This window comes from Pseudoliparis swirei, chromosome 1 (genome assembly GCF_029220125.1).
Source record: "Pseudoliparis swirei isolate HS2019 ecotype Mariana Trench chromosome 1, NWPU_hadal_v1, whole genome shotgun sequence".
In the NCBI taxonomy this organism is placed as follows: domain Eukaryota; kingdom Metazoa; phylum Chordata; class Actinopteri; order Perciformes; family Liparidae; genus Pseudoliparis; species Pseudoliparis swirei.
Window position 1 is genome coordinate 4183874 of NC_079388.1, and position 24229 is coordinate 4208102.

The following is a 24229-nucleotide window of genomic DNA, read 5'->3' on the forward strand; positions in this document are numbered from 1 at the left end:
GAGACCTGTAGATGAGACCTGTAGCAGCTAGATGAGACCTGTAGCAGCTAGATGAGACCTGCAGCTAGATGAGACCTGTAGCAGCTAGATGAGACCTGGCCGCTAGATGAGACCTGTAGCCGCTAGATGAGACCTGTGGCAGCCAGATGAGACCTGTAGCAGCTAGATGAGACCTGTAGCCGCTAGATGAGACCTGTAGCAGCTAGATGAGACCTGTAGCAGCTAGATGAGACCTGTAGCCGCTAGATGAGACCTGTAGCAGCTAGATGAGACCTGTAGCAGCTAGATGAGACCTGTAGCAGCTAGATGAGACCTGTAGCAGCTAGATGAGACCTGTAGCCGCTAGATGAGACCTGTAGCAGCTAGATGAGACCTGTAGCCGCTAGATGAGACCTGTAGCCGCTAGATGAGACCTGTTGCAGCTAGATGAGACCTGTAGCCGCTAGATGAGACCTGTAGCCGCTAGATGAGACCTGTAGCCGCTAGATGAGACCTGTAGCCGCTAGATGAGACCTGTAGCCGCTAGATGAGACCTGTAGCCGCTAGATGAGACCTGTAGCAGCTAGATGAGACCTGTAGCAGCTAGATGAGACCTGTAGCAGCTAGATGAGACCTGTAGCCGCTAGATGAGACCTGTAGCAGCTAGATGAGACCTGTAGCCGCTAGATGAGACCTGTAGCAGCTAGATGAGACCTGTAGCAGCTAGATGAGACCTGTAGCCGCTAGATGAGACCTGTAGCAGCTAGATGAGACCTGTTGCAGCTAGATGAGACCTGTAGCCGCTAGATGAGACCTGTAGCCGCTAGATGAGACCTGTAGCAGCTAGATGAGACCTGTAGCAGCTAGATGAGACCTGTAGCCGCTAGATGAGACCTGTAGCAGCTAGATGAGACCTGTAGCTAGATGAGACCCAGCCGCTAGATGAGACCTGTAGCGATGAGACCTGTAGCAGCTAGATGAGACCTGTAGCCAGATGAGACCTGCGCTAGATGAGACCTGCCATAGATGAGACCTGGCAGCTAGATGAGACCTGTAGCAGCCGCTAGATGAGACCTGTAGCAGCTAGATGAGACCTGTAGCAGCTAGATGAGACCTGTAGCCGCTAGATGAGACCTGGCCGCTAGATGAGAGAGACCTGTAGCAGCTAGATGAGACCTGTAGCCAGATGAGACCTGTGGCCGCTAGATGAGACCTGTAGCCCAGATGAGACCTGCAGCAGCTAGATGAGACCCTAGATGAGACCTGTAGCAGCTAGATGAGACCTGTAGCCGCTAGATGAGACCTGTGGCCGCTAGATGAGACCTGTAGCAGCTAGATGAGACCTGTAGCCGCTAGATGAGACCTGTAAGCTAGATGAGACCTGTAGCAGCTAGATGGGACCTGTAGCCGCTAGATGAGACCTGTAGCCGCTGACCTGAGATGGCGCTAGATGAGACCTGTAGCAGCTAGATGAGACCTGTGGCAGCTAGATGAGACCTGTGGCAGCTAGATGAGACCTGTGGCTAGATGAGACCTGTTGCAGCTAGATGAGACCTGCAGCCGATAGATGAGACCTGTAGCAGCTAGATGGGACCTGTGCCGCTAGATGGGACCTGTAGCAGCTAGATGAGACCTGTAGCTAGATGAGACCTGCAGCTAGTTGAGACCTGTAGCAGCTAGATGTGACCTGTAGCCGCTAGATGAGACCTGTAGCCGCTAGATGAGACCTGTAGCAGCTAGATGAGACCTGTAGCCGCTAGATGGGACCTGTGGCAGCTAGATGAGACCTATGGCCGCTAGATGAGACCTGTAGCAGCTAGATGAGACCTGTAGCAGCTAGATGAGACCTGTAGCAGCTAGATGAGACCTGTAGCAGCTAGATGAGACCTGTAGCAGCTAGATGAGACCTGTAGCAGCTAGATGAGACCTGTAGCCGCTAGATGAGACCTGTAGCCGCTAGATGAGACCTGTAGCCGCTAGATGAGACCTGTAGCCGCTAGATGAGACCTGTAGCAGCTAGATGAGACCTGTAGCCGCTAGATGAGACCTGGCCGCTAGATGAGACCTGTAGCAGCTAGATGAGACCTGTAGCAGCTAGATGAGACCTGTAGCAGCTAGATGAGACCTGTAGCAGCTAGATGAGACCTGTAGCCGCTAGATGAGACCTGTGGCAGCTAGATGAGACCTGTAGCAGCTAGATGAGACCTGTAGCAGCTAGATGAGACCTGTAGCAGCTAGATGAGACCTGTAGCCGCTAGATGAGACCTGTAGCAGCTAGATGAGACCTGTAGCTAGATGAGACCTGTAGCCGCTAGATGAGACCTGTAGCAGCTAGATGAGACCTGTTGCAGCTAGATGAGACCTGTAGCAGCTAGATGAGACCTGTAGCAGCTAGATGAGACCTGTAGCCGCTAGATGAGACCCAGCAGCTAGATGAGACCTGTAGCAGCTAGATGAGACCTGGCAGCTAGATGAGACCTGTAGCAGCTAGATGGGACCTGTAGATGAGACCTGTAGCCGCTAGATGAGACCTGTAGCCGCTAGATGAGACCTGTAGCAGCTAGATGAGACCTGTAGCAGCTAGATGAGACCTGTAGCCGCTCGATGAGACCTGTAGCAGCTCGATGAGACCTGTAGCAGCTCGATGAGACCTGTAGCAGCTAGATGAGACCTGTAGCAGCTAGATGAGACCTGTAGCTAGATGAGACCTGTAGCCGCTAGATGGGACCTGTGGCAGCTAGATGAGACCTGTAGCAGCTAGATGAGACCTGTAGCTAGATGAGACCTGTAGCAGCTAGATGAGACCTGTAGCAGCTAGATGAGACCTGTAGCCGCTAGATGAGACCTGTTGCAGCTAGATGAGACCTGTAGCAGCTAGATGAGACCTGTAGCCGCTAGATGAGACCTGTAGCAGCTAGATGAGACCTGTAGCCGCTAGATGAGACCTGTAGCCGCTAGATGAGACCTGTAGCAGCTAGATGAGACCTGTTGCAGCTAGATGAGACCTGTAGCCGCTAGATGAGACCTGTAGCCGCTAGATGAGACCTGTTGCAGCTAGATGAGACCTGTAGCAGCTAGATGAGACCTGTAGCCGCTAGATGAGACCTGTAGCCGCTAGATGAGACCTGTAGCCGCTAGATGAGACCTGTAGCAGCTAGATGAGACCTGTAGCAGCTAGATGAGACCTGTAGCCGCTAGATGAGACCTGTAGCAGCTAGATGAGACCTGTAGCCGCTAGATGAGACCTGTAGCAGCTAGATGAGACCTGTAGCCGCTAGATGAGACCTGTAGCAGCTAGATGAGACCTGTAGCAGCTAGATGAGACCTGTAGCAGCTAGATGAGACCTGTAGCAGCTAGATGAGACCTGTAGCAGCTAGATGAGATCTGTAGCAGCTAGATGAGACCTGGCAGCTAGATGAGACCTGTAGCAGCTAGATGAGACCTGTAGCCGCTAGATGAGACCTGTTGCAGCTAGATGAGACCTGTAGCAGCTAGATGAGACCTGTAGCAGCTAGATGAGACCTGTAGCCGCTAGATGAGACCTGTAGCAGCTAGATGAGACCTGTAGCCGCTAGATGAGACCTGTAGCCGCTAGATGAGACCTGTAGCAGCTAGATGAGACCTGTAGCCGCTAGATGAGACCTGTTGCACCGCTAGATGAGACCTGTAGCAGCTAGATGAGACCAGTAGCCGCTAGATGAGACCTGTTGCAGCTAGATGAGACCTGTAGCCGCTAGATGAGACCTGTAGCCGCTAGATGAGACCTGTAGCCGCTAGATGAGACCTGTAGCAGCTAGATGAGACCTGTTGCAGCTAGATGAGACCAGTAGCCGCTAGATGAGACCTGTAGCAGCTAGATGAGACCTGTAGCCACTAGATGAGACCTGTAGCCGCTAGATGAGACCTGTAGCAGCTAGATGAGACCTGTAGCCGCTAGATGAGACCTGTAGCAGCTAGATGAGACCTGTAGCCGCTAGATGAGACCTGTAGCAGCTAGATGAGACCTGTAGCCGCTAGATGAGACCTGTAGCAGCTAGATGAGACCTGTAGCAGCTAGATGAGACCTGTAGCCGCTAGATGAGACCTGTAGCAGCTAGATGAGACCTGTAGCCGCTAGATGAGACCTGTAGCCGCTAGATGAGACCTGTAGCAGCTAGATGAGACCTGTAGCAGCTAGATGAGACCTGTAGCCGCTAGATGAGACCTGTAGCAGCTAGATGAGACCTGTAGCCGCTAGATGAGACCTGTAGCAGCTAGATGAGACCTGTAGCAGCTAGATGAGACCTGTAGCAGCTAGATGAGACCTGTAGCAGCTAGATGAGACCTGTAGCAGCTAGATGAGACCTGTAGCCGCTAGATGAGACCTGTAGCCGCTAGATGAGACCTGTTGCAGCTAGATGAGACCTGTAGCAGCTAGATGAGACCTGTAGCTAGATGAGACCTGTAGCCGCTAGATGAGACCTGTAGCAGCTAGATGAGACCTGTAGCAGCTAGATGAGACCTGTAGCCGCTAGATGAGACCTGTAGCCGCTAGATGAGACCTGTAGCAGCTAGATGAGACCTGTAGCAGCTAGATGAGACCTGTAGCCGCTAGATGAGACCTGTAGCAGCTAGATGAGACCTGTAGCAGCTAGATGAGACCTGTAGCAGCTAGATGAGACCTGTAGCCGCTAGATGAGACCTGTAGCAGCTAGATGAGACCTGTAGCAGCTAGATGAGACCTGTAGCCGCTAGATGAGACCTGTAGCAGCTAGATGAGACCTGTAGCCGCTAGATGAGACCTGTAGCAGCTAGATGAGACCTGTAGCCGCTAGATGAGACCTGTAGCAGCTAGATGAGACCTGTAGCAGCTAGATGAGACCTGTAGCAGCTAGATGAGACCTGTTGCAGCTAGATGAGACCTGTAGCAGCTAGATGAGACCTGTAGCCGCTAGATGAGACCTGTAGCAGCTAGATGAGACCTGTAGCAGCTAGATGAGACCTGTAGCAGCTAGATGAGACCTGTTGCAGCTAGATGAGACCTGTAGCAGCTAGATGAGACCTGTAGCCGCTAGATGAGACCTGCAGCTAGATGAGACCTGCAGCCAGATGAGACCTGGCCGCTAGATGAGACCTGTAGCCGCTGATGAGACCTGTAGCCGCTAGATGAGACCTGTAGCTAGATGAGACCTGTAGCAGCTAGATGAGACCTGTAGCAGCTAGATGAGACCTGTAGCAGCTAGATGAGACCTGTAGCAGCTAGATGAGACCTGTAGCCGCTAGATGAGACCTGTAGCAGCTAGATGAGACCTGCAGCTAGATGAGACCTGTAGCTAGATGAGACCTGCAGCCTAGATGAGACCTGTAGCTAGATGAGACCTGTAGCAGCTAGATGAGACCTGTAGCAGCTAGATGAGACCTGTAGCCGCTAGATGACCTGCCGCTAGATGAGACCTGTAGCAGCTAGATGAGACCTGTAGCAGCTAGATGAGACCTGTAGCCGCTAGATGAGACCTGGCAGCTAGATGAGACCTGTAGCCGCTAGATGAGACCTGTAGCAGCTAGATGAGACCTGTAGCCGCTAGATGAGACCTGTAGCAGCTAGATGAGACCTGTAGCAGCTAGATGAGACCTGCAGCTAGATGAGACCTGTAGCAGCTAGATGAGACCTGCAGCTAGATGAGACCTGTGGCCAGATGAGACCTGCCGCTAGATGAGACCTGTAGCGCTAGATGAGACCTGTAGCAGCTAGATGAGACCTGTAGCTAGATGAGACCTGTAGCCGCTAGATGAGACCTGTAGCAGCTAGATGAGACCTGGCTAGATGAGACCTGTAGCAGCTAGATGAGACCTGTAGCCGCTAGATGAGACCTGTAGCAGCTAGATGAGACCTGTAGCAGCTAGATGAGACCTGTAGCCGCTAGATGAGACCTGTAGCCGCTAGATGAGACCTGTAGCAGCTAGATGAGACCTGTAGCAGCTAGATGAGACCTGTAGCAGCTAGATGAGACCTGTAGCAGCTAGATGAGACCTGTAGCAGCTAGATGAGACCTGTAGCCGCTAGATGAGACCTGTAGCAGCTAGATGAGACCTGTAGCAGCTAGATGAGACCTGTAGCAGCTAGATGAGACCTGTAGCCGCTAGATGAGACCTGTAGCAGCTAGATGAGACCTGTAGCAGCTAGATGAGACCTGTAGCAGCTAGATGAGACCTGTAGCCGCTAGATGAGACCTGTAGCAGCTAGATGAGACCTGTAGCCGCTAGATGAGACCTGCAGCTAGATGAGACCTGTAGCAGCTAGATGAGACCTGTAGCCGCTAGATGAGACCTGTAGCAGCTAGATGAGACCTGTAGCAGCTAGATGAGACCTGTAGCCGCTAGATGAGACCTGTAGCCGGTCGATGAGACCTGTAGCCGCTAGATGAGACCTGTTGCAGCTAGATGAGACCTGTAGCAGCTAGATGAGACCTGTAGCCGCTAGATGAGACCTGTAGCAGCTAGATGAGACCTGTAGCAGCTAGATGAGACCTGTAGCAGCTAGATGAGACCTGTTGCAGCTAGATGAGACCTGTAGCAGCTAGATGAGACCTGTAGCAGCTAGATGAGACCTGTAGCCGCTAGATGAGACCTGTAGCTAGATGAGACCAGTAGCAGCTAGATGAGACCTGTAGCAGCTAGATCAGAGCTGTAGCAGCTAGATGAGACCCAGCAGCTAGATGAGACCTGTAGCAGCTAGATGAGACCTGGCAGCTAGATGAGACCTGTAGCAGCTAGATGAGACCTGTAGCAGCTAGATGAGACCTGTAGCAGCTAGATGAGACCTGTAGCCGCTAGATGAGACCTGTAGCCGCTAGATGAGACCTGTAGCAGCTAGATGAGACCTGTAGCAGCTAGATGAGACCTGTAGCAGCTAGATGAGACCTGTAGCAGCTAGATGAGACCTGTAGCCGCTAGATGAGACCTGCAGCTAGATGAGACCTGGCAGCTAGATGAGACCTGTAGCAGCTAGATGAGACCTGTAGCCGCTAGATGAGACCTGTAGCAGCTAGATGAGACCTGTAGCAGCTAGATGAGACCTGTAGCCGCTAGATGAGACCTGTAGCAGCTAGATGAGACCTGTTGCAGCTAGATGAGACCTGTAGCAGCTAGATGAGACCTGTAGCAGCTAGATGAGACCTGTAGCAGCTAGATGAGATCTGTAGCAGCTAGATGAGACCTGTAGCAGCTAGATGAGATCTGTAGCAGCTAGATGAGACCTGTAGCCGCTAGATGAGACCAGTAGCCGCTAGATGAGACCTGTAGCCGCTAGATGAGACCTGTAGCAGCTAGATGAGACCTGTAGCAGCTAGATGAGACCTGTAGCCGCTAGATGAGACCTGTAGCCGCTAGATGAGATCTGTAGCAGCTAGATGAGACCTGTAGCCGCTAGATGAGACCTGTAGCCGCTAGATGAGACCTGTAGCAGCTAGATGAGACCTGTAGCTGCTAGATGAGACCCTTGAATATTTAAGAATGCTCATAAAGAAGATCACCGTGACATCAGGAGATTTATTACACATTATAAATATGATGAAAATGTATTATAGACATTGACTTGATAGCAAGTACAACACAAATATTTTCCATTCTAAAAGTACTGGTTCAACTTGTTGCGTAAGTGACATCTTGGGCCCCTGATTGGCTTCCTTAACTTGTGATGTCACAAAATCCTCCCGATACAACCAGGTGTCGACGGAGCTTGAAGGCGACCACAGGAAAGACTTCCTGTATTCACCCTCCGATGGAGGTCCCTTTCAGCCGAGGAACCTCAGAACAATCAAGCCGTGGGTGGAGCTACTCCGATGGGGGGGGGGGGGGGGGTCGGTATACTCTAATGAACCTACATGTGACAGAGGAGGAGGAGTCAAATCAGAAAGGCTTGGTGAATCACGTTTTTTGATCTGTTCCATATCTTATTTCACAGCGTGTTGCTTGGCAGACACACGTATGACATGTACCTTGAGGTACTATTCAGTGGTGTTCAAAGTACTTCCACTTTAAAAAGGTCCAGTGTGTAGGATTTGGTGGCATCTGGCAGTGAGTTTGCCGAATGAAATCTACTGAAACTTCTCGTGAACCGAATGCAAAGAAAGCTTCATCCAGTGTTTAGTTCATTTCAGATATTTCTGATTTATCTCTAATCTGTTGTGTGTGTGTGTGTGTGTGAGATATATGTTGTATTTTATAAAAGCTTATAACTTTGCTTGGAGTATAAAGTAACTTATGGAAATACTCAAGTACCTTACTTCATTAAATGTACTTAGTTACTTCCAATACTGAAAACGCTGTCAGTAAGTGAGTTATAAATGTGTATAAACTAACTCAAGGGTGTAAAAAGCTGTAAAAAGCAATACTTATTAAAACTATTTGTCAAATCATGTTACTGCACTGAAGAGCGGCCGTCGTATTTATTCAGTTATGAGCACATCAACAATATCACATGAGGGATTCATAATCTCAGCAGTAGTATTTTCCTAAACTGAATTTGGATCAATATCTAAAGGTCCATAACGCGTGAGTTTTACTGTCATGCTCCTTCACGTCCTCTTCAGTCTCTACCGCCATCTAGCGGCCACATGGTGAACTGCATGCTGAATAAATCCTCTACTGCTTTTGGTCTGTTATGTGAATACAAACAAAGGGGAACTTCTTGGCATCTGTTGTTTTATTATTCATCAATCAATAACAATATTATAAATAAACAGACAATTTTATAAATCGAAAGTAAGTCACGGAACGCAAGTTGATGAGAAAAGAACAAAGTTTATACAACATCACGTACACAGAACAGAGATCTCATCAGAAAACACAGGAATCAACATTTGGAATTGCAGAAATTTTAAAAACAATACACAGTTTTTGCATTAAAGTGTCGCCCTCGACCCAAATAACCACATCTGGTATTTCTCCTCATAGTCGAGCTACATCTGACAGGACACAGCGGTGTTGAGGAACCATCGACTCCCGTATGACCGATGACAGACAGACGGCCTGCATCCCGTCTCCTGGACGGCCAACGGATCCGTTTAACTTTGGTCCATCAAAACATGGAGTAAATGATAAAACTCATTCCTCCTTAAAGAGAAGAGCTGAACGTCACGACGACAGAAACCCAGAGGGAGTCGAAATAATCGCATCTGTGATTCAGGCTCCTGCGTGGTCACTTCCTAAAGTACTTTTAACCTTCTCTAAAAATGTTTTAATGCTCCCGGAAGTTGAGATGTGGCCACGACAAAGAGCGTCGGCACATCGACAGAGACGTGAATCATCCTAGCGAGGCACACGGCGAGCTGCCGGGAGGAGCGGAGACCGACGGACGACGATGGAGTGTGGTCGCGAACTCCGGGGATGTCATTGGCCGTCTCAAAAATGTGCGAGACGTCAGCGCGCGGAAACGTTTGAGGTCTGAACGAGTCCCAAATGTTCTGATTTGAAGAAGTGAGGCGCAGCGAGGCTTCGCCTGCCGCCGCATGTGAAGGATTCACGCACGGGAACACGGGGAAACATTCAAGTCGAGGATTTTTCTTTTCAAACCCGTCACAGAAACTCGACTCCGGCCGGCCGCTGTAATGATTATAATACCTGCAGTCATAAAAATAACACTTGACATTTTTTTTACCCTCCGAAATCTAAACGGTGAAATGCATCCGAACGGCATAAAATGACGTCTGAAGCCGATTGGTTTAAAACGCTTAAAAACAAAGAGAAGGCAGATTGACCCCGCCCCCCTCCTGGCGAGCGACTTCATCCTCTGATCGTCGGTTCTCTCTTTTCCATGTGCTCTGCTTTATTTTCAAGTAATCCCAAGTCTCAGTGACATAATCCAAAGGACAATTAAACGTCCTCGTGTGCGATCGGTCCAGTGGTTGCTTACCCTCCTCCCGAGCATCAAACCGCGAAGAAGAAGAGGCCGTGTCCCCCGGGCGCCACGCGGGGCTCACGACGACAGTTTGGAGTAGCTCGGCGGGGAGAACTTGCGCTTCAGGTATTTGATGATGTAGAGAGGAAGACAGCTGACCAGCGTGATGGCGGACACCTTCCACAGGAAAGGCCAGGTGGTGATGAACGACAAGTCTGGGGGAACAGAGAGGAGGAGCGCGTCACGGACTCCAGCCGACGGCGCTCGGGGGAAACACGAGCGTGCAAAACGAACAGGTGCGTTGATGAACACGACGTCACAGCACGACACGGGACACCTCGACCAGGGCAGTGAAATGGACAACATGACGACGGGGACACGTGGGGGGGGCAAGAGGAGAGGCTGCACACCTACCGAGGAACGCTCCCAAGGACACCCGGCCTATGCCTGCCGCCGCCGGCACACGGATGCGAAAAGGAAACGCAGGAGGAGGAGACAGAGAGAGTGAGAGGGCACAACGGGTCAGCAGTGAACAGAGGATACAAGGAGGCGCAGGAGGAGAGAGAGAAGAGAGAAGAGAAACTGGTGCACCAACACTCGGTGTGTCGGGGATCGTCAGGGCAACGCAGACGGTTCTTCAACCAAAGAGGAGGAGGGGGGCGTTGTGTTCTTCATAGGAGAAGATAGGACCCTCATCCAACAGGGACATTAAAAAGGGGGATTCGGGGTTGGACTTTCTGGAGGGGGGGGGGGGTTCGTCCTGAGACGAGAGCTCCTGGTCCAGACTCGGTCGGTTGGTTTGAGTTCTTGTGACTTTGAGGTCAGTTCAGATTCAACAAAATCAGGGTCAGAAACACACAAAACCGCCCCTAAGAAACATAATGTGGCCCCTGATGTCACCAGAGGGGCCCCACGTAACTTCTCTAATAATAATGATAATTAGTTAACGGTTTGTTGTTGGTCTTTGTTGTGTGTTCTGTCTGTACGAGGTATGTACACACAAAAATATCAATCAATATCATTTTGAATTATAAAAAAATAAGTTATAGTTGTTAATAGATGTTTAAAACATGTAACAATATATAACCACAAAGAAATAAGAATACAATTTTTGTTAAAAAAATCTAAGAAAAAACTTTGAATCTGTAGACTACTGCCTAATAGTCTTATTATTGCCTAATAGTGTTATTATTGCCTAATAGTGTTATTATTGACTAATAGTCTTATTATTGCCATCTTTATGAAAATTGTTTATATCCTAATTAAGCCTAATTAAGTATATTTATTATTTTTTTAACAAAGGTTAAATGTTATTTCACAGGTTTCAAACTTTTGACCCGTAGTGTTTATAGAAAGAAGGTTAAATATTATATGCATTTAATCTGAAGATTATTGGACAACAAAAACCTAATCAACCGTTGTTTAGCCCTAAAACTCGTCTTCATCAAACTGTTCTCGACGTGAATAACGGCGACTCACCGAAGTACTCGTTGAGGAAGGCGAGCGAGGCCAGGTAGCAGCCCAGGCTGAAGAACTCGGCCACCACCATGAGCCAGTGCCAGGTCCGGATGGTCAGCGCCACCATGAGCAGCTCGGTGAGGATGAGCGCCGTGAAGGAGATGGCCACCACGTGCACGAACTCCGCCTCGAACAGCACCAGCGCGCTGTACATGAGGATGCCACCTGGGACGGTTTTGAAGAAGAGGTAAGAGAGGAGGAGGAGGGGGGGGGGGACCAGAATCAGTTCACGGGTCAGTGGATGATGTTCCCTTCAGGTCTGATCCCCAACCAGCTGGACGTTGCATTGAAGATCAAGGCGTCTGCAGATGATTCAATAACATTATTTAGGGCTCATTCTCATGGTGACCAGGGGGTCCAGGACTTCAAACCAAATGTCCGTGAACAAAACATTTTTTAAATCTCGGTGCCGACATTAAAAAGTGATAAAACGTTGTATTCAAACTAACAATGAGAACCCCAAAGCATACAGTTTAACCTTAAATTACTCAAATTAATGAGACAATAGTTTAATAAAAGAATAAAACATTTAATGTCTTTTCAGTTAAGGTGCGTCCACTTGCAGCGCGGAAATATCAAAATATCAAAATAATATCATCTTAATATTATCATAATATCGTTTTAATATCATAAAATCATCTTGATATCATCTTAATATTATCTTAATGTCATCTTGATATCATCTTAATATTATCATAATATCATCTTAATATCATATTATCGTCTTAATATTATCATAAAATCATCTTAATATTATCATAATATCGTCTTAATATCATCATAATATCATCTTAATATCATCATAATATCATCTTAATGTCATCTTAATATTATCATAATATCATCTTAATATATTATCGTCTTAATATTATCATAATATCATCTTAATATCATCATAATATCATCATATCATCTAAATATTATCATAATATCATCTCAATATTATCATGATATCATCTTAATATCATCATAATGTCGCCTAATTTTCCCCCTCGGCAGTCGTTCTCATATCATCCCCCCCCCCCCAACAGACCTGTTCTTGGCCTTTAATGAGAAGGCAGCGAGCTGTCAGGAAGCCGCGCCCCAGCGGGAACACGGGTCTTTCTCACGCCGCTTAGCGATTACAGAAATATAGATTTACCGGGCGGACAAAAGCCGGCGTGTCGCGGCTGAAGGGTCCGGAACCCGAGACCCTGAGAAACGGAGCGCGGGGGCCTGAAGGGGCCGGTGCATTAAAGCACCGCAGACGTGAGGACCCGGTGGCCGAGGCCCCCGCCGTGTCACACGGGGCCCGACCACCGTCCTCCAGGACACCGGGCCCCTCGTAGCGAGTTGACCCACAAAGGTGAAACACACCTGTTCATATTTCAGCTCGTCAGTAGAAAACATTCCTGTTCACACATCTGGTTGGTTTGAATATTCTACGGACGGATTTTAATCTTCTGTTTATTTATTTTATTGCACCATCTTTTACAGTGTATTGCACTTTTGCTCTTATAGCGTGTTTTGTCCCTGTTATTGACAAATTGTTTTAATTGACTACTGACTGCACTTTGTGACACTTTGTCTCTGATAAGTGTCATAAAAATAAACTTTACCTATTCAACACTCAAACAGGAAGTAGTTTGAATCTGCACTTCCGGGTTTCTTATCTTTTTACCAATGACTCAGGAGTTCTTCTATTCTTATTGCCCCTCAGACGTTTTTTGGCTTTCAATCGTCCGGTGAACTATTGCGCAACGTTTACCCCCCCGAACCAGAACAACATCGATGAGTCGAGAGACCTTCAAACTAAAAGCATGAAAGGCAAATAAAAAATGTGAAGCAGTCGTCTCTCCGCCATCGGACTGTAACAACACACGCTTTGTGACTGCTGATCCTAAACTGTGTGTGTGTGTGTGTCTGCGTGTGTGTGTCCGTGTATGGATGTTTGTGTGCGTGTGTCTGTGTGAGTGTGTGTGTCTGCGTGTGTCTGTCCGTGTATGGATGTTCATGTGTGTGTGTGTGTGTGTCCGTGTATGGATGTTTGTGTGCGTGTGTGTGTGTGTGTCCATGTATGGATGTTTGTGTGCGTGTGTCTGTGTGTGTGTGTGTCCGTGTATGGATGTTCATGTGTGTCTGTGTGTGTGTGTGTCCGTGTATGGATGTTCATGTGTGTTTGTCCATGTATGGATGTTCATGTGTGTGTGTGTGTGTGTGTGTCTGTCTGTGTGTGTGTGTGTGTGTCCGTGTATGGATGTTTGTGTGCGTGTGTGTGTGTGTGTCTGCGTGTGTGTGTGTCCGTGTATGGATGTGTGTGTGTGTGTGTGTATGGATGTTTGTGTGCGTGTGTCTGTGTGTCTACGTGTGTGGATGTTCATGTGTGTGTGTGTGTGTGTGTGTCCATGTATGGATGTTTGGGTGCGTGCGTGTCTGTCTGTGTGTCTGTGTGTCCGTGTATGGACGTTCTGTGTGTCTGTCTGTGTGTGTGTGTCTGTGCGTGTGTGTCTGGACGTTTGTGTGCGTGTGTCTGTGTGTGTGTGTCCGTGTATGAATGTTCGTGTGTGTGTGTCTGTGTGTGTGTGCTTGTGTGTGTCTGTTTCTGTGTGTCTGTGTGTGTGTCTGTGTGTATGGATGTGTGTGTGTGTGTGTGCGTCTTACCTTGATACACACTGACCAGAACCCAGATGAGGAAAGTCTTGAAAGATAAGGAACGTCCCTGAAAGAGAGAAACACGATGCATTGAGTTCATATGACAAGAAAAACAGATACAATTATAAAATGTGTTTTTTAAACATGACTAATTGTTAAAGAGTGCGACTGAACCTTGGTGAGGTCTTTATAGAGCTCCGGGTAGAGGAGAGCCATCTCTGGCTTCACATCCTGGTCCAGAACCAAGGAGAACACGGGGAACATGGTGTACATGGTGGCATACCTGCACAGAGCAACGCCGCCGTGTTGAGAGGAGGAACATGATGACATCATCATGAACATCCACAGGGGGGGGTCTCAATCCAAACAACTACAAAAGACAGGGTTTGGTGATGTCGCCAAGTAGCGTGACATCATGTGAGGTTTTTATAAGCTCCGCCCTTTCGGAGCAAACCTGACGTGACTCATCTGCAGAGCGTACGTACCCGACCATGAGGAAGCCCTGGTACAACGGCACCGAGGCAAAGTAAAACACGGAGGAGAAGACCGCCTGAGGACAACACAGAAACACAGAGTCCGTTATTTATTGGACAGAAGGCGAATGAAGAGCCGGAGCCGAGCTCGCCGTTGCTCCTCGCGGCCGCTGTACCTGCATGGTGGAGATGATCATGCCGCGGTGCATCACGAACTGACCCAGCGCCGCCGAGCGCTTGTAGCTGTTCCGGCCGTGAACCATGAGCAGGCGCCCGATGTGCTTGAACTGGGTGATGGAGAAGTCTGCGGCAAGAGACGCCTGCTTCCCTTCCTGTACACACACACACACACACACACAAAACCACACACACACAGTTCATTAGAGAAGTCTCAGTCTGAATTTAGTTACGGACCTGAACCCAGAATAACTCTTGAAAATGAAAAGCTCTAGTTTAACTTTTACCTTTCCTTCAATACCGATGCCGCAGTCTGCAGCCTGGATCATACTGACGTCGTTTCCTCCGTCTCCTGGCAAGAGATAAAAAGGTAAAAAAACACGTTATTTGACAACGTATGCTTGAGAATGCCTGGAGAAGCAGCAGCTTCTGCTGGGTGAACTGTGACTGCCATCTAGTGGCCAAACAGAGTAATGTTCTCTCTGGTGTCGTGGTGTGTGATACGGTCATATATATATAAATTATATATATATAATATATATATACATACATATATATAATATATATATATATATAGAAAATATATCATATATATATCTATATAAATAAATAATATGAATTAAAAAAGATATATATATTTATATAGAAAATATATTATATATATATAAAGAAATAATAATAAAAAATAATAAAATAAAAATATATATATAGTCAGCACCTTAGTCAACATCAGTGCGGTTATGTAGTCACAACTGGGATGTGGCAGCTCTAGTGAACAGACACGGACTCGCCTCCCGATCTTCAAACCCGGTATAAAACAGGACTTTGTGTTTAATTAATCCGTCCTGCACTTTCCTCCCTAAGGGACCGAAGTTAATCTCCACAGACATTCGTATCCCCCCCCCCCCCTGGCAGAACTGTTCCCAGGCTGCTCCGTGGCCCGGTGCCAACAGCCATCCGTCAACACTCGCCTATGGCGCAGGTCCGGTTGTCCGTGTGCTGCTTGAGCAGCGTGACGATCTCGGCCTTCTGGGTCGGGGAGCAGCGGCAGCAGACCACCGCCGGACACTGACACGCCAGCTCCACAAACTCGTGCTCGTAGTACCGCAGGCACACCTGCAGAGACGGAGAGGCAGAGCTCAGGATGCGTTTACATTAGTATTTCATTCAGCGGATTCATTGGTTGGACCTGGAGGCCACCGCCAAAGCATGAAACACCGATCTGCTTCTTTTACAACGAAATGTAAAAGTACGGAAGCCTGAGAGGCAAGTGAGAGTCTGGTGCGTGTGCTTCTCTCTTGCGTTTATAAACAATGCTTTGACAGGATCATCTTTAAAAGTTGATTAAATGCTGTGGCATGCGATTTGGCTTCGTCAGGATGAGTTTTCACTTCCATAACTTACGTAACATATGCACCTTTTTGTTAAAAATGCATGAAGACAACACTTTTTTCCCCCCAGGTGAATAAAAATAACTTTTACCGTAAAGATGTTATTCAGACCAGACTTAGAAAACGGATCATCCGGATTAGATTTTTCTTCAAGGCTTCCGAATATATAAACTTCTGCTTAAATTTGTTACAAATTTTTATTAAAAGTTCCAATTGTTTCGCCTCGTAAAAAACAAAAGAGCAACATCTTCTAGTGATTACTTTTGCTCTTCATATTCTCAAGTCCTTGGGTGAACTCCAATCTATTATTTTTGGCTCGTGAAGTGCTTTTTATTTCCTCTCTCATTGTGCGTTAGCTGCGCCCTCAGCATCGTCTGCGAGGACATGTCACTGTGTGCTGCTGCAGTACCTCTAAGGAGTCTCCGGAGATGACCAGAGCACAGTCATGTTTCCTTCTGAAGGCGTTGAGCTCCAGATGGGCCTCTCCTCTGCTCGAGATCTGCTCGAGAACCACACGAGAGAAGACGTGAGGACCTTTCGGGTTTTAATCCCGCCCCCTTCTCCCGTCGCGTAGGCGCCTTGTGATCTCAGCGAAGCGCCGGGGGAAAGCAGAGCGAGCGTACCGGTTTGAAGACGTGGATGTCCTGCGTCCTGGACACCAGGTGGGAGCTCTTGGCGATGCACGTCGCCGTCTCCAGCTTGTCCCCCGTCAGCATCCAGATCTGACGTGGAATTAACTCGACATTTAAAGATGAGCGTTGCGGCCCTGACTCACTGTCGACATGTCTGGGTTTATGTTTGTTCATGAGTGTCGGTTCCCCGCGCTGACCTTGATGCCGGCGTTCCTCAGCAGCTCCAGCGTGGGCCTGACGTCGGCCTGCAGCTGGTCCTCCACGCCCGTCAGACACAGGAGCTCCATCTCCCGCTCCAGGCTCTCCACCACGGCCGCGACCTTCAGGCCTCGGTCGTGGAGGCTCAGCTTCGCCTGGTTGTAGCGGTTCTGCGCGTAGAGGAAGGAAGGAGGAGAGGAGACACAGCGTTAGGAACATGTGAATATAACACATTTCCATGACTTTTTTCCCAAACCTTTGGAAATTACTTTTTTTTTTCAAGGATTTTTCCAGGCCTGAAAATAAACAAATTTAAATTCTATGACTTTTCCAGGTTTTCCGTGACTGTACAAACCCTGCAGTACACACACTAAGCTCTGATCATGAACCTAAATGAGCCACATTGAGACTGTAAAACACTAGCAGGGTCCATCCATACCTCAAAGTCCTGGTACTGCTCCTCAGACAGAGACTTCTTGGCCACCACCAGCGTCCTCAGGCCTTCTCTGGCCATGTTCCCACACTGACAGAGGAGAGGAGATGTTAGAAACTATTCTGAGGTCATTTTTATTTATTTATTCATTCATTCATTCATTTATATATATATATATATATATTTATATATACAAAATCACATTAGATGAAAAATAAAAATATATATAATTTAAACTAATTTTATAATTAGTTTAAATTATATATATAATTAGTTTAAATTATATATATATAAATGTATAATTAATTTAAATTATAAATATATATATATATAATTAGTTTGAATTATATATATAATATATATAATTAGTTTTAATTATATTTTCTATATTTTTAAAATTATTTTTAATCCAAGGTAATTTGTATATGAAGATGAAAAATAAAATAGTAAAAAAATATGTAAAATATATATATAATTAGTTTAAATGAAATATATATATATATATATATATATATATAATTAGTTTAAATTATATTTTACATATTTTTTTACTATATTTTATTTTTCATCTAAGCTAGTTTTTTTAAAGATTAGAGTCATCTGAAATAATGTTGTGGCTTTACTTGGGGCAGATCATTCGCTCTCTTGGAGCCGGCCGCTGCATTAATACAGCACGTACTGTAGGGTCAATACACATTGTTACCAAAGGAATCAATAGTGAATAAACAGCCTCTGGTGAGATTCAAAGGGCACTGTAACACAACGGGACGCATGGCGCTTCATCTTTAATATGAAACACCAATGACATGCTCAGTTGGTTATCGACAGGCAGACTAACCGTAGCCGATGTGACGATATTACAGCCGCGTCTGCAACGCCGTTGTTCGAGAATATGACAGACGGTAATGACTTCAACTGTATGTAGGTCACTAATTAAATCAAACGCCGCCCGCAGTGCTAAATGACTCAATAATGCCAATATAATTATGAACATATGCACACAAGACCTTCGACCACCAGACTGAATGTCCTGATTACAGGAGGCAAAGAAACGCCCCGTGTGTGTTCCTCTGTCGTACTTTCACATTTCAGAACAACGGACATGTCGTTAAACCAGGCGGACGGTGTGTGTTTCTGTCTGGCAAACAAAATGTGAGCATTTTGTTGACTGTCTGCGATGATTCAGTTTGTTTTTCCTCGTCGTTGGTGCTCCTCACTTCACTTTGCCGACTTTTCAACAACAGCTTCAGTCACATGAAACTTTTTCGGCAATCGGCTGGACTAAAAACAAGCCTCGACCTCGTCTGTTGCTAGGCAGGTTCTGGCGTTTGTCACGGCTCAACGAACTGACGTTTGGACTCACGTTGAATCGGAGCATTGACTCCATACCCGATGCGTCACCATCAACTCAAATCAGGCACAATACGAGATGAATTAACCCCGCTGTTTGTTTATCTTTTCCGCCACATCGATTGTAAAGAGAGTAAAGGGTTTTAACTCCTCTTTGTTTGGGAGATCTTTATCTGTGTGCTAATGATCTCATGCAGAAGGGCTCATTACCAGCAAGTAGATGAAGACCCTTTAACCCTCCTGTTACCTTCACATTGACTAACATATTTTACCCTCGGGGTCAATTTGACCCCAGCAATTAAAACCTCCAGAAAATTATTAGAATTAATATTGCTTCCCAAGTTTAAGTGTGAGGTACTTTGTGTTTGTTTGTTGACTACCTAAATAGCCCTTTAAATATATAAAAAAGTTGATATTCAAAGAACACCAACGTTAAACATTGAATGGAGTCAAATTACATGTGGCTACTGGGTCCAACTGGACAGTTAAAAAAGAAGCAGAATGTAAAAATAAAAAAATAAAAAAGAGATCTTTGCTGTAAAGCTCCTGATTGTCTTTGTGTGACAGTCGTGTAAATATATGAACGCAAGACGTTTTCATCCATGTTGTGCAAACGCACCCTCAGCGTGTGGAGTGATGGTTACCGACGCAGCCTTTACCTCTTCCTCCAGCCAGTCGTTGTACTGGACGATGCTCGCCATGACAACGTCGGCCCCCTTCATGTAGAATGTGATGTCTCCCGTCGACTCCTCCTGATGGAAAAGACGACAAACAACAAAACAACGGGTGAGTTCTCTCCGCGCGCAGAGGAACGTCAACAGCGGGACGACGTCCTCGACCTCTGATCTCAGCGCGCGATCGCTTTAGAAACCGCGTTTTCAAAAGTCCTGCACGGGAAACGTGGGAAAGAGACTCAAACGCCGACGCGCCACGTGGTCTCAAACCGGTACGCTCACCCTGACGATGATGCCCATCCTCTTGCTCTCGGAGGTGAAGGGGAAGATCTGCAGGATGTGGAAGGAGAGCGTCTGTCCGGAGGGAGTCCTCAGCTGCAGCGAGGCCAGGTCTCTGTTGACCAGCGTCAGGCCCACGCTCTGCGTCCAGCGCACCAGCTCCACCTGACGGAGGGAACGCAGAGCGCCGGGTTCAAGCTCCGACGGACCGGCTTCAGGAGGAGCGTGAAGCTTCAACCGCCCCCACTCCAACGACACGAGCATGTCGGGTGGAGCACCAGACATTTATCTACACAGCACTCTGGCTTCTTCTTCACTACATAACACTGGGGAACGATTCAGCTGCAGACACGAGAGGATTTAGTAAAGGAACAAGTGAACGTAACTTGTGTTTTTTACTTTTTTTTGTATGACCCCTGGCTGTCAAATACAAAACAGGTCAACAAGGAAATTACTTTTTGGAGACTTGATCTTGAATCTCAATAAACACCGTAAAGCCGAGCGACTCTAATCCCACTGCGGTTGAAGAAGACGAGGCACGAGAGTTACGGCGTCCTCCGGAGCCGCTGAGCTCTCCTCATTCAGCTCCACATAAGTGTTTTTCTGTTTCTCTTTTTCTCCTCAGCAGGAACTGCTGCCCCCCCCCCCAGTGAGCGATCAGCTGCACACGACTCAATCCTCAATGGGTTCATTTTCAATTTGCTCACTCAAAGGTTGTTATTATACTCTGACCTACAAATTGGGACTTCCTGTTAATACCCCATCATCTCTTCCCGCCCCCCCCGCCCCCTTTGAGCTCCGTGAAAAAAAAAAGGAGCTGCCTATATTTACTTAACACACATCTGTGTGTCATTATCCCTGTGTGTGTGTGTGTGGCTACACTAACACACACACACACACACACACACACAGACGCACACCATGTGTGGAGGGCCCTAAACCTGGCTCTTTAATCTGCTCTTTCAGCTCTACAGGAACTATTTAAAAGCGTGCGTGGTGTGTTCCAGCGGGCAACATAAAGGACTACTTTATGACAACGGCAGGCCGGCTTAAACAACCCGATCAATCGCTCCGACTGTGCTCCGGTGATCATGCAAATCTCAGGGGCGGCGCTCCGCCTTCGGACTCCAGCGGCAGCTCGAGCGTGTCGCGGTGGAAATGGGCCATTAGCGCTTTAATTCTCTTCCTGCAGCGGCGACAGAAAAGAGGTTCACACTCGAAAGCTGAAGTCAGCTCGGAGAGTTCAACTATGGATCAAAAATACGGACATTGAAAGTCGCCATTGAAGCCCACAGCCAGCGTTATAATATATCAGGCTTCTTAATCCTGAGGCCGACGGTGGCCAATTTAAACCAGACTGAGTCATTTCCTCACGTTTACCTAAATACATGCTCCTATTATCAATGCAGTTACCAAACATCAACATATCTCACACTACTAAAACATTCATTTTCAGAATTCCAACTATTTAAATGTTAAAATATCTTGCAGTTAGGATCAGTACTGGTGTCGGTTAAGAGATTTAACTCATGATAAGCAATAAGGTGCGAGTTCAATAATGTCCGCTTCAAGGGTGTTAGGCAAAGCCTTGAACAGGACATTATTGACTCGAGCGCCTTATTGCTTTTATAATACGGTTGTGTGCGACATTATAAATGGTAAGTAAATAGTAAGCTGCCTTTCAGCACAAAATAGTTGTCGCCACCAAGCGTTGTGTATCGCATTTCTGTCGCCGAGAGAAAATAGTCCCGGGAAATCCGAATCTGTGAATTTCTTTCCAACTTTACGAGCGTTGTTGCGTCGTGTCCCGGACGTCTACGGGTTTTTACGACGCCAACAAAAACATTGTTTGCGGCCGTGAACGCGCTCCATGAAACACCAGCAGCGACTCAACGCTCAGACGTACCTGCTGACCCCTAGTGGTCACCCGTTACCCCTTTTTGGTAGCATGACGTCCACCTGAAGTTTCCTCTCCGGCTAACCGCTCACCTGAAGTCATTCCCCCCAAAATATCAAAGTTCACACAAAACATGTTTGTAACTGTTGCGCAAAATCTTCTGTTATTGTTATTTTGAGTGCGCACGGATATGGAACGCTCAGATAAATGTAAACAGACATTATGGCTGAATAAAGTACACCTCGTGACTCACTCTTAACCAATAAGAATGCTTGATTTCATCTCCCCGTGTTGCAATCAGAACCAAGGGTGAAACAGTCTAAACCTGACATGTTGAAAGACAAACCGTGTACAATATGCACTCTATTAAATAATTGATATCTATGGTTTTACTTTATTTAAAAACAAGCAACTCATTCTTTGCTGCTCGCGTGGGAACAACTTGTAAAAATGTCCAAGTGTGAGGACACGCTACTTTAAGGTTTCATCTTCCGCCCTCATCCCAATTGGAAGATAAAGCACTCCGCTTCCCGCACACGGCGGCCATCAAACGTGACAGTTAAACTGTCTTGTGTGATATTACAAGGGTCAAAGGTCACAGGGGAACTATGCTCACATGACCCCCCCCCCCCCCCGTCCCCCCCGTCCCCCCGGCGGCCTGCCCACTTCATCTCCTTAATGACGGCTCATTACATTAGAGAGGCCGAGAGCCGGGGGCCAAACAAACCCCCGCCGACTGAGGACCTGACGCTGCGGTGGACCAGAGCGAAAGAGACGAGGAGGAAGAGAGGGATGGACGTGAACAAGGAGGACGGGAGGAAGAACAAAGAATGGAGTAGAAGGGGAGAGGAGCACTCCTCCTCCACCTCTCATCGTCTCCGGGAGAAAATTAAATATCGATCATTCCAGGCCGTGTGAGACAATGGAGAGGAAAGGTTGAGCCGAGTGGGCAGGGAGATAAATAAATATATACATCAAGTCGTGTGTGTGTGTGTGTGTGTGTATATTACGGACTGAGATTTATCTTTCGACACCTTTTTTATCTTCATTTTGATCGCTAGACTTATATAGACTGAAGGTTCGATGTGGAGTATGCAAGTCTCACAAAGGCTTCACAAAGCCTCCGTGTCACAGGCGATAAACATGCCAACTCTCCTGAAATGTGTGTGTGTGTGTATATGTGTGTCGGGGGGGGGGGGATTAACTACCCATCAATACACATTAAACATCTCTTTAAACAAATACTGACTAACCTTTCCTGATCAAAAATCTTTGCCCGTCTTCACGGTTTTTCAACTATCATCTATATTGATAAATTGTTCCCTATTAGAGCACTATATATATGTATATATATATATATACATATATATATATAAACGCTAGGTAGCACCTCTTCAGAGAGGAAAGCATGTATGAAATCGTAGCTGGGTTTAATCCCCATGTGAGACAAGTGGAAGCGAGGCCTTGGACAGTTGAAGCGTTCGTCAACGTGTAACAACTGTTGACTTGCAAAAGGTTGAGCTTCGTGTTTAGTCATGGTTCGTTTCTCTGGTCTGAAGAATAGCATTCAGAGAGTAACTTTGTGCTTTTAAATCAAAGCGGAAGAAAATGGCTTGAAATATTACTAAATTAGACCTTTTGGACACCTTTCAACCTGCTGATCATGAGTTGAAAGTAGAATAAGGAACACATCTTCAGGAGCAACCTCTGAAACACACACATATATAAATCTCAAAGTGTATCTCATGTTCACCTCATCGGGGCTGGCGGCCTGGTAGGTGCGGTTTTCGTCGCTGAAGTCCTGGTCGGCTTCGGCGGACTCCGTCTCGCCGTTCACGATGGCGTGCGACTCGTAGACGGGCGTGACGTTGTGGCACAAGGCGATGGCCTTCACCGCCTCGTGGATGCGGCTGCTGACACTCTTGCGGACCTTCGGGCACGCCGGCGTCTGGGTCTTCCGCGACGGCGTGGAGCCGCTGGCGCCGCCTTTGGAGGGCTGGGAGGTCGCCTGGAGTCACGAGAAACACAACGTGAGCCACGGAGCGACATGACGCCATGGCGGTCGCATCTATGTGTGACTCGTGTCTGAGCTGGATATAGTTGAGTGATAGCTTTAGCCGATGGAGCAAACGGTTAACATCTAACTGTTGGCCGACGGTGCATTTTCATTGTCTTTACATTCTGGGGCGACTGCGGGTCAGTGGTCAGCAGGTCTGTCTTTCCATCAGGGGTTTGGCGGTTCAATCCCAACCCTAGTCGATGTGTCCTTGAGCAAGACACTTAACCCTGAATTGCAGCTGTAGCTGTGTCTGCTATGTATGAATGTAACATGATTGTAAGTCGCTTTTGATAAAAGCATCAGCTAGATAAAATGTAACGTAATAAAAAAAGGTACCCAGAGGAATTACTAAAAAAAGGTACCCAGAGAAATTACTACAAAAAGGTACCCAGAGGAATTACTAAAAAAAGGTACCCAGAGGGATTACTACAAAAAGGTACCCAGAGAAATTACTACAAAAAGGTACCCAGAGGAATTACTAAAAAAAGGTACCCAGAGGAATTACTAAAAAAAGGTACCCAGAGGGATTACTACAAAAAGGTACCCAGAGAAATTACTTCAAAAAGGTAGAGAAATTACTACAAAAAAGTACCCAGAGAGATTACTACAAAAAGGTACCCAGAGAAATGGCTTCAAAAAGATGCCCAGAGAAATTACTTC

The 24229-nt window shown here is 47.0% G+C and overlaps 1 protein-coding gene across 4 annotated transcripts in view; it reads right to left on the minus strand.

The window, feature by feature from the left end:
• Positions 1–8391: 8391 nt before the first annotated feature.
• Positions 8392–24229, minus strand: part of atp9b (ATPase phospholipid transporting 9B) — a 44657-nt gene continuing 28819 nt past the window's right edge. For 2 of the 4 annotated variants that reach the window (XM_056424782.1, XM_056424985.1), the window contains exons 15-30: positions 23264–23518; positions 19617–19778; positions 19320–19412; positions 17317–17400; positions 16877–17047; positions 16671–16769; positions 16457–16546; positions 15628–15772; positions 14944–15008; positions 14656–14811; positions 14492–14556; positions 14181–14289; positions 14016–14073; positions 11337–11540; positions 10272–10304; positions 8643–10072 (exon numbers count right to left, since the gene is read on the minus strand). In XM_056424782.1, coding sequence (XP_056280757.1) covers positions 9936–10072; positions 10272–10304; positions 11337–11540; positions 14016–14073; positions 14181–14289; positions 14492–14556; positions 14656–14811; positions 14944–15008; positions 15628–15772; positions 16457–16546; positions 16671–16769; positions 16877–17047; positions 17317–17400; positions 19320–19412; positions 19617–19778; positions 23264–23518 — 1926 coding nt within the window. In that variant the 3' untranslated portion in view covers positions 8643–9935. Of the gene's footprint in view, positions 8617–8642; positions 10073–10271; positions 10305–11336; positions 11541–14015; positions 14074–14180; positions 14290–14491; positions 14557–14655; positions 14812–14943; positions 15009–15627; positions 15773–16456; positions 16547–16670; positions 16770–16876; positions 17048–17316; positions 17401–19319; positions 19413–19616; positions 19779–23263; positions 23519–24229 lie in introns of those variants that run through there. The other 2 variants (XR_008833026.1, XM_056424908.1) reach the window with 2 other exon arrangements.